The sequence below is a fragment of the Helicoverpa armigera genome, chromosome 19, assembly GCF_030705265.1.
Source record: "Helicoverpa armigera isolate CAAS_96S chromosome 19, ASM3070526v1, whole genome shotgun sequence".
Classification (NCBI taxonomy): domain Eukaryota; kingdom Metazoa; phylum Arthropoda; class Insecta; order Lepidoptera; family Noctuidae; genus Helicoverpa; species Helicoverpa armigera.
In genome coordinates this window covers 731,342-740,684 of record NC_087138.1, presented here as the reverse complement: position 1 = coordinate 740,684, position 9,343 = coordinate 731,342, and the positions used below count along the sequence as shown (strand labels likewise).

The 9,343-nt window shown below is 35.1% G+C and overlaps 1 protein-coding gene across 1 annotated transcript; it reads left to right on the top strand.

Moving 5' to 3' along the window:
• Positions 1–326: 326 nt before the first annotated feature.
• Positions 327–1,782, top strand: LOC135118235 (protein PFC0760c-like). Its single transcript, XM_064039552.1, has 2 exons — positions 327–706; positions 1,446–1,782. The coding sequence occupies exons 1-2, from the start codon at positions 327–329 to the stop codon at positions 1,780–1,782; spliced, it is 717 nt and encodes a 238-aa protein (XP_063895622.1).
• The last annotated feature ends 7,561 nt before the right edge of the window (positions 1,783–9,343 follow it).

The window sequence follows — 9,343 nt, the reverse complement described above, 5'->3', positions numbered from 1 at the left end:
AAGTGGCCGTTATTCTACAATAACATAAAGATAATTATTTTTTTTTTCAAATCACAAAGGAAAATATTATACCCTCAACATATTTTTTTTATTTTCTATCTTAAATTTTTTTCTTTATCTTACATTTAATTGTACATAAATTTCCCAAAATTCTTATTCACTGTAGGTATTTCCAGTACTTAACTTAATTAATTTAAATAGTCTTAATAATGTACAATACTAATTTAAATAAATAGTTTCCCCTATTTCCCAAGTTTCTCCTTCTTCCTTCACTTAGCTGTCTCTTCTAACATTCCAGGGTGCCTCTGGGTTAACTTACCATCATGATGACCCGCAGTGCTGCACTCTTGGATGGAAAGTTGAAGGCTACGCTTAAGGAACTTGAATCCAAAAAAAACCTGTGCGATCAGCTGTTGCAGGAGAGGGATGATAGTGAGGTAGAAGTCAAACGTATTGTAGACAAGAACACTGACCTTAAGAACCAACTGGCGGAATTACATATCCAACATATGGACATACTTGATCAACATAGTCACCTTCGTCAACTTGTGTCAAATTTTCAAGAATGTAATGACACACATGAACTGGCATTAAGGCGCATCTCAGAACTGGAAATTGAGCTAAGCAAGGCCCACAACACCATCACACAGTTGGAAGCTGCTAAATCCAGTGAACAGTCTGCGAACACCTGCAGTCTTTTCAATGAGTTAGTTGGTCCCGACCCTCTTGTAATGAGCCAGTTGTAACAATTGACTTGACCAATGACACTTTAATTAAAAGTAGATCATTTACATCACATAATGAAATAAAAAAATATTTAAAATTAAATAGATTAGATATAGGTAAAATTATAAAATCTTTAAAGAAACAAAAAGTGTATAAATCAAATAATTTCCTTAAGCATTAATAATTTCCTAAGCAACCAACAGCCCTATATTATTAATAATACATTTTATACAATATCCCCTGAAGAGCAAGAAAATACGCCTCAAGAAGTACACTATTATACGACTACTAATGACCAAAATATTAGAACCCAAATCAATAACATATACGAGATACAATGAATGAATGGATATTGTCGATAATGTCGAAAGCTTGGAGAAACTCTAAAAAGGTCTATCTTGCCCTAAAATGCTTAAAACATACTTAGAAAAGTATGCAATATTATGTTCTGCGGCACCAGGATCAGGTTCTAATTGTGCTTATAGACTTTTAGATTCAGTTTTCACCAAAGACTTCCTTTGCAAGTGCTTCTGGACTGGAGGAAGTCGTGGAGATAATCTTAAAATAGGCTTCAAAAGATACAAAAACATATTAAAGTTCTTTTTCGAAATGGTCTATTATTGGGACAACACATACACAATGCAAGATAACAATTTTTTTTAAATCATATTGAGAAATGCTCTGAAAAGAAAGACCTCAAAAAACATTCGTCATTCGAGCAAGAAAAGAAGAAAATCACAACCCAAAAGAGTCCAACGTAAGCCTCAGAATCAAAGAAGTGCAGCTAATGATAACGATGACGACGACGATATTGTGAATAACGGTGATGAAGATAATACTAATAGTGACCGTGAAAACAATACTAATAATGATGATGAAGACAATATAAATGATGACTTTGAAGTTAATATACATTTTAATGATGATGATAGTAACCATAATCCAGATGACTATGGTGACGAAAATTCATATAATGATGGCAATAGCAATACAAACAGTGACGGCGAAAATAATCCAAGTAATGAAAAGGAAACTATTATTGAAGACGATGAATAGATCTTGTAGTTTTTTTATTTTATAATATTTTTAAGGAAAGATGTTCCTATATGAAAGAATTGTGTTCCTATAATAAATACTAATTTGTTGATTTATTTGTTACGATTTTAATATTAATCGCTAACGTTCATCGTTAGATGTCTTCAAGAGACGAATTAAAGAACATTTCCTGTCAACATGACCTTATTTGTATGTATGTATTTATTTATTATATTTTATGTTTTATTTATAGGTATGTATTTTATGTTATGTAGTTTTATCTGTCTTTTGTTTAATGTTGTGCACTTTTTAATTTTCTCTTCCCTATCGCATCTCTCTATCGCTCTAAGGTTTGCTGTTAGAGAACCCAGTTCTGGGTTAAGCTCGCCTTTGTACATGTCTTCTCTGTGTTGTGTGTATTTTTATATGTTTTTGTGTACAATAAAGAATAATAATTAATTCCCTTTAACCCTAGTAAAGGGAAAGACTTGCATTTGCTCAATAATCACATTCATAACTTGTTTTTTTTTTATATATGTACTTTGTTCAGTGTAATCCACAGAGTACTATAAGTGTAATCGTTTGATAGGTAGTGATTATTCTCCAGTGATTTTTGAACTGAAAATAAAAGGAAGACTGATTAATTAACATAATTGTTTTATTAGAATTAACTTAACCTTCAAGTGCAGACGTGATTTAGTCATATCATCAATGGTGACGTGAGGTATGTCAGACGGCTTAATAAATAATCGAAATGGATTATTTTTATTGACTGATTTACAATTTTTACTCGTATTATTATCTGTTCATTATTATTATATTTAGGAAGTGCAAAAACAACAACATTTGAATAAAATCAGTAGTATTTATTAAGTTCAAATTATGTAACCTATATTTCACATAACTAAAAAAATATATGTTATAATCTTAGGTACAATACAATTATTTGGAAGCTTTTTGGCAAATTTGTTATAATTAAAATATCAGTCTTAATCAAAGTATTGTTCAGGTAGTAAAATATTTTGGGACAAATTAGTTTTTGTCTACAACCAATCTGTTTTTTTCTGTAACCGATGGGGTGTAACAGTGTACTTTTTGAGGGGAGGTGAAGTATGTATCTACATATACCGATTTAGTTATTGTGCCGTAACATAAGTTAATATTAATGTAAGTGTCTGCAACATAAAAGTGCCGAGTTAGCTAGAATAAGTTAGATATAAGTTTTCATTGTAAAAGTGTTTGAATTGATTATTATTACATACTGGACAACCGAACTACGAACATGTGTTTCCTTTAAACAACCCAATCAACGCACCATATCTCACAGTCCACGCATTAAAAGACAAATAGCCTTGCGGCATTCGATACAATTGTACCTTGTACGTCTTTTGAGTCTTGATGGGCAGATTTTGCATGTTTTTCTCGATGTTTCTCTACTCTCGGGGGGTATTGTTTCAGGTTCCGGAGGTTTATTTGGACCTAGTACGCGTGCGATTGTGTATAGCAATTCTCTCGGCAAACTATTGTTGTATACGTCGCGTTTCAGGTGCGGCAAAACTAAACTGTAAGCAAGGTTCTGAAAAAATTGTGCTTTCCATCATTGCTCGTTCCAAAACCCGCCTTAACTTTGTCTATATTGAGACCATCATCATCCTCCGAGCCTTTTTCCCAAACTACGTTGGGGTCGGCTTCCAGTCTAACCGGATGTAGCTGAGTACCAGTGCTTTACAAGGAGCGACTGCCCTATCTGACCCCCTCAACCCAGTTACCTGGGCAACCCAATACCCCTTGGTTAGACTGGTGTCAGACTTACTGGCTTCTGACTACCCGTAACGACTGCCAAGGATGTTCAATGACAGCCGGGACCTACAGTTTAACGTGCCATCCGAAACACAGTCATTGGCGTCTAAGATATACTTAGAAAGTACATACAAACTTAGAAAAGTTGCATTGGTACTTGCCTGACCTGGAATCGAACCCGCGCCCTCATACTCGAGAGGTTGGTTCTTTGCCCACTAGGCCACCACGACTATGTGGTCTAGTCTGTGGTCTAGTGAGTAGTGAGTATTGTCTATATTGAGACCGATTACTTTAAATTTTCCCTTGATTTCTTCTTTCTGCTTTGTTTTTATCTCCCCTAACTTGCCACTTGACATATAGGTCTATATTAATCCGGTATGCAATATTTAATAGGCATTCCATTGTGCGAATGTAACATGGAGGTTAGATATCCCAAACTGATACATATTTTGATTAGGCTCTCTTGCCCTTACAGTTGAAATCATCTCTTTAGAGGTAGCTTGCAGCTTGCTAGCAGCTATAGGTTTACCATTTGGCCAAAGCAAATTCATCATATCTCTGGAAATGAAGGGTTGTCTTCCACGTTGCCGTTTTTTCAGATCAACCTCTTCATAATCAACCTCTAAATTTTTTCGCATAAATAAGGAATACATTGCTTCTTCTTTCTCACTCTCAGAGCAGTTTTTTTCGTCACTATTATCATCACATAACAGGTGACGAATCGTATCTAAAATAAAAATATATTCAAATAAAAATAGTGTGGGTACTTATTTCAATGTAGACTAATTAAGTACAAAGTTTACAAAACACGAATATAAGAAAAAATTATAATTATAACTCGAAAAAAGTAAAAAAAATAAAATCCTGAATAATAATGTTGCTGCGTTAATACTAACCTTCTCGACGACTCATGGTGGCTGTGCGATGCACAGTGGATCCAAATTGAAAAATAGTGGACATAGGCAACAAAGTTCCAATTTCGATTCGATATTTTTTTATGTGATTCTTCATGATATTCCAGACAACTTTTACTCTTGTGAAATTTCTTCTAAAGTTGATCGTTTGTCTGAAAAAAATAAATTAGATTTTTTTGTACGGAGCGAATCACGTTTTTTTTTTGACAATACAGAGTTGAGCAAGGTGTGGGGTTCTTCCAAACTATATTTTCATTCCCAGATGATGAGCCAGACACTAGCCGAAGAGGGACGATGCTTATCATGACTGAATCACCGAACTCTGTGGCTGTGTTTGACGTTTTCTGTTTATAGTTACTCTGCGACGAAGAACCATCAAGCCCCCATTTCCAGGTCAACTTGAGTTCTTCATTTTGAGACCTATCAACAGAATTCACATCTAGTAAAATCCTCTTCACAGTGTGGTCCAATAGCGCTTGCAATTTAATTTGAGCTCCTTTAGTATTAGTTCCCCAGTATTGCCGTGAAGATGCGAAGTGGCGCTCAGCCGCCGCGCACGTCCAGTCGCAAGCAGCGATGTAGTGCATAGACAGAAGTATTGACAAGTGTCCCCTTCTCACCACTAGTGACTTTGCAGAGGTTTCGTCTACCCGTTGACGCTATAATCCGTTGGGGTTTTGATTGGGCACAGTGATCGTACCCATCTGCAAATGCAGGATGGCGCTTGATCACGTCCTCCAAGTTATCATAAAAATGATTGACGGTCTCTCTATTAAAAGCCGATGCCCGTGCTAAGCTGCACGCCTCGGGTTCACGCAGCGTCAAATCCTGATGTCGTTGGCGGAAACCCCTTAACTAATCTGTTTCTGCTTCGATATGCTAGTATGTTGGAGTGTATAAATGATGCACGACGACTTGTTGTAAGTTAATAGTTTAATCGTAGTAAGTACTATATAACTTATTTACAAGATACAAAGGTTGATAAAACAAAATGTGGAATGTCTCTGTCGTTCGTCGGTGGTCTGTAGTGTCTGTGGTCTGTGTCTGTGCGCGCGTGCGTTCCCGTCGAGCGCACGGCGAAAATGGACGAGGCGAGCGCCGGAGCGCGGCGCGATGGCGTTGGTCGCCCCTCTCCGTCGCGCGCATGCGCCTCCCCGCTCGGTGCTGTGGTGATGTTGGCCGCCCCGGGCCCGCTGTGACGTCGAAGCCGGAACAAATCTATTCCAGCCAATTGGTTGTCTGTCCAGGTCTTTGGCATTCTGATGCACTTAATTTTGGCCATTTCGTAAGCAACTTGTCAACAATCCTTAACAGAAAGACCATAGAAAAGGCTTGCACATTTTATGTAATATTGTTTTTATAGTAGCTCTTGCTTGGTCCTTAAAAAATATTTGTTTCACCGCCAACCTTGTCAACTGGTTTTGCGCATTTTTTTCTTTGACTTGATACTTTTGGAGTGTTGTAAAACGAACATTATGGTCAGCAGCAGCTTGTATAATACTTTCTCCATCTTTTATGGCTTGTAATGCTTCACGCATTTGCTCATGTGTGCACCCACTTTTCGTTCTTCTACTCTATTCCTCGGCATTTCTGTAAAGATAAACTTCTAAGTTCCTCTTTTAATTGAATCAATCCACTGTTAACCATATTACCACTACAAAGTTCTAACTAAAATATCTCAAAAACTACAGATACATGGGTGAGGCTCACAGAAAATGTACCACAACACACGAGAACTTGTAACACACGATAACACATTGGAAATATTGTAAAGGTTTATGCACATGAGACAATTTAAAGATGGAATTTCAAATGAAAGACGAATATAGACAGAATTATTTATTTATGTCATAACTTCAAAAATACAACTTAACAACATAATTTACGAGTACTTCTTGTGTTCTTAGATACTAACTATTCCAATAAAGAGATCAAGATTTGTACTCAGAATGGCATACATTTTGACATAATTGAGACATTGCTAATATATATTTTGAGTAATATATGTTTTATACACAGTAACTTTTATATAATATTATTCCCGAAAACTTCGTAATATGTATCATGAGTAAAGCTCGTTTAGCATGTTAGACTAATCAAATAGAACAGAAGAACGTTACTTTAAAAATATCAGACACAAATAAAATGGAGAGAGAAAAACGAGAACAATCAAGAACAACAATCAAATCTTCATGGATGAAGATAAAGAAAATACATACACTGCTAAAGACACAAGAGAAATAAAAAAATCTAATAAAAATGAAGGCGTAGTTAAAACTAATTTACCTGGACAATCTGATACAGAAATATGGAGGCTATCTTTCAATGACACCTTACTTGACTTGTAAGATATTATCAAAGGACCTCGTGGAAGTATTACGTAGGATTATTGACAGATGTATTTAAAAAAGAAGATAAATCTTATTTTACCATACGGTTTCTGAAAACCATAAAAAAACCGGAGCTAAAGTTTGTAGTTCAAAAAATCAAAGATGAAGACACTGTAACTGAAGATTTTATAGTGAAGCAGGTCAGAATTCACCAAAACACAAAACGACCAAAAGAATATTTTTTAGCTGATCCTAGCGATAAGATTTACTTTGAGTAAATTACCTTTATACAACGTCACTTTTAATAGTTTTAATCCCGAAGATCTCGCAATAGGTATCATGGTCTAACATCCAAATAATCGTCATCTGATGAGATATCATCATTAATGTGATACTCTTCATCAGAAGTATCATGCAGAGACATCATATCTTCGTCTGTACTGCTTTCATCTTCCATTTTACGTTTTTTATTCGGTTTAAGCTGTATGTCTTTTATTTTTCTTTTTTTTGATAATTTCTTTATTATGTCATGAGATGGTTGAGAATTTTCTTTCGAACTTTTATCAACAACATGTGTTTTAAGGTCTATTTGTTTTAAATTTAATGGTCCATCATATTGGCTCAAATCAAAATAAGACTTGTTTTCTAGAGTATCTTTAATGTCAGCTAGTACTGTTATAGACGTTTTAGATGGAATAGATTCTTTATCTAAATTTACTGTTCGCTTTAGCAAGTCGGCAGATTTCAGATTGAGACAGTCACAAAAACCTGGTCTACTCTTCTCGCAGAAGCAACTTAAATAACGGTAGAAAATAGAGTTAGCTGAGTCAACATTGTTAACAATCTGATGTATTTTCATAGTGTTTGGAACTGGTATGAGTTCTACTGATTCGTTCAGCATGGCATTTTCAGGTATAAAGAAAAGCTGTATTTTGGTTTCAGACGACTGTAGAAAATCGTATGCTGTTTTAGCGTCAGGAACATTTGAACCGTAAGCGACAATTGAGTCTTACTTTCTTTTAATGGCTCCTCCTACGCCATCAGCGGCTCCTTTTCCGTGTGATGCTTCAAAAAAGTTGAAGTGGAAAATGGAAAACCCAATTCTTTTGTCAGTTTTGCGAAATAATAAAAGTTTTTCTTTTGTCGGTATTGTACAGTAGGGCCATCTGAATAAAAATGAATCCCGTCTACTTTGGGTAATTTCTCTTTGAGCATTTTGAGCACAGGTAAGAGATGTGCCCAAATGGCATCTGGAGGACCGTGGTCTTTGTTGGGACTTAAACTTGCAAATGATCGATAACCTTTTTTGGTATATAACACCCCAGTGTGTAGACTGATCTGTTGTCTGGACCCATCAAAATGCATGGCTTGTATTTCAGTGGCTAATTTGCAAGAATAATTTTCTGAAAAATCGATGTGTACAACGACGGTATTTCCGATATTGTTTGTACTGATGCATGATATTGTAGGAATGGATTTTAAAATTTTTCAGTTCTTCTTGAAAGGCATCTAAGAGCATTTTTAGTGAACCAGTTTTTTTTTTTCTATTTCATTTTTTTTAGTAGTCTTTGTCACATCACATTTTTTTTTGTTTGTATTCATGAGATTTCAAAACCCATTCATTCCATGATACCATATAATTTAGATCTTTTTCACCCATACTCAGTAAATCGTCAAGATCTGTTGTTGATATTAATCCAATTGACTTCAGTGCCGTGGCTTTCATGTGCAAATTTTCGTGCCTCTTGCAAGCGCAAGTTTCTCGTTTCTCGGCTTTTGGTGGTAACACATAAAAGGGCCTGTACCTTTTGAAAGTTGTAAATGATAATTTTCCTCCTTCTTCTCTATATTTCTGATATAGTTTATTTAGAGTGCCAAGTAAATACCTTCTCTGTTTTTTTTTTCTTTTTTTCGTGTCTTTATTTCGTTTTTCCCTGCTGTCATCCTACTGACATCATCCCTTTCATAAAAGTTTCTTAGCTGTGTCTGTATTAATGAGGTTTTATTTTTCTGTTTAGTGTGACGAATTTTTCCTTTAAGGCCTAAATAGGCAGCCATCCTAGTTTTCATACTGTATTTATTAATTTTATTATTTTTGGTAAAAACATCTTTCATTAATCGTTTTTCTTCAGAGTTTTTACTTTTATAGCTGTCTTTTATAGTTTCCGCTATTACATTATGTTCTAGCAGAACCTTTTTCACGCTTTCTCTTTCTTTGGGTCGAATATTTGGTAAATTTTGGTCAATGTAAGCGCACGTTTTCGAAAAGGGGGTCATTTCTTCAAGGACTTCACCTTTTTTGGTAATTGGACTTAACCTGTCTTCAAAGCTACGAATCATTTGGTTTTTCTCTTCAATAATTGCAAGTAACTCATTATTTTTATCTATAGAACGATTCAATCTTTGCCTAATTTTTTTCAACGTCTTTTTTAATGTTTTTGATTCCTCCTGTAGTTTTGTGTTTTCATTTTTCAGCCTATAAATCACTCTTGTATTAGTATTTCTCTCCCGTGTTAAAAATTGACCATGTCCTTCTGA

Excerpts from the sequence above, each read along its gene's own strand:
- LOC135118235 (XM_064039552.1), top strand. The coding sequence starts at position 327 with ATGACCCGCAGTGCTGCACTCTTGGATGGAAAGTTGAAGGCTACGCTT. Across the intron at positions 707-1,445 it reads ACCTGCAGTCTTTTCAATGA|CAAGAAAAGAAGAAAATCAC; the intron begins GTTAGTTGGTCC and ends TCGTCATTCGAG.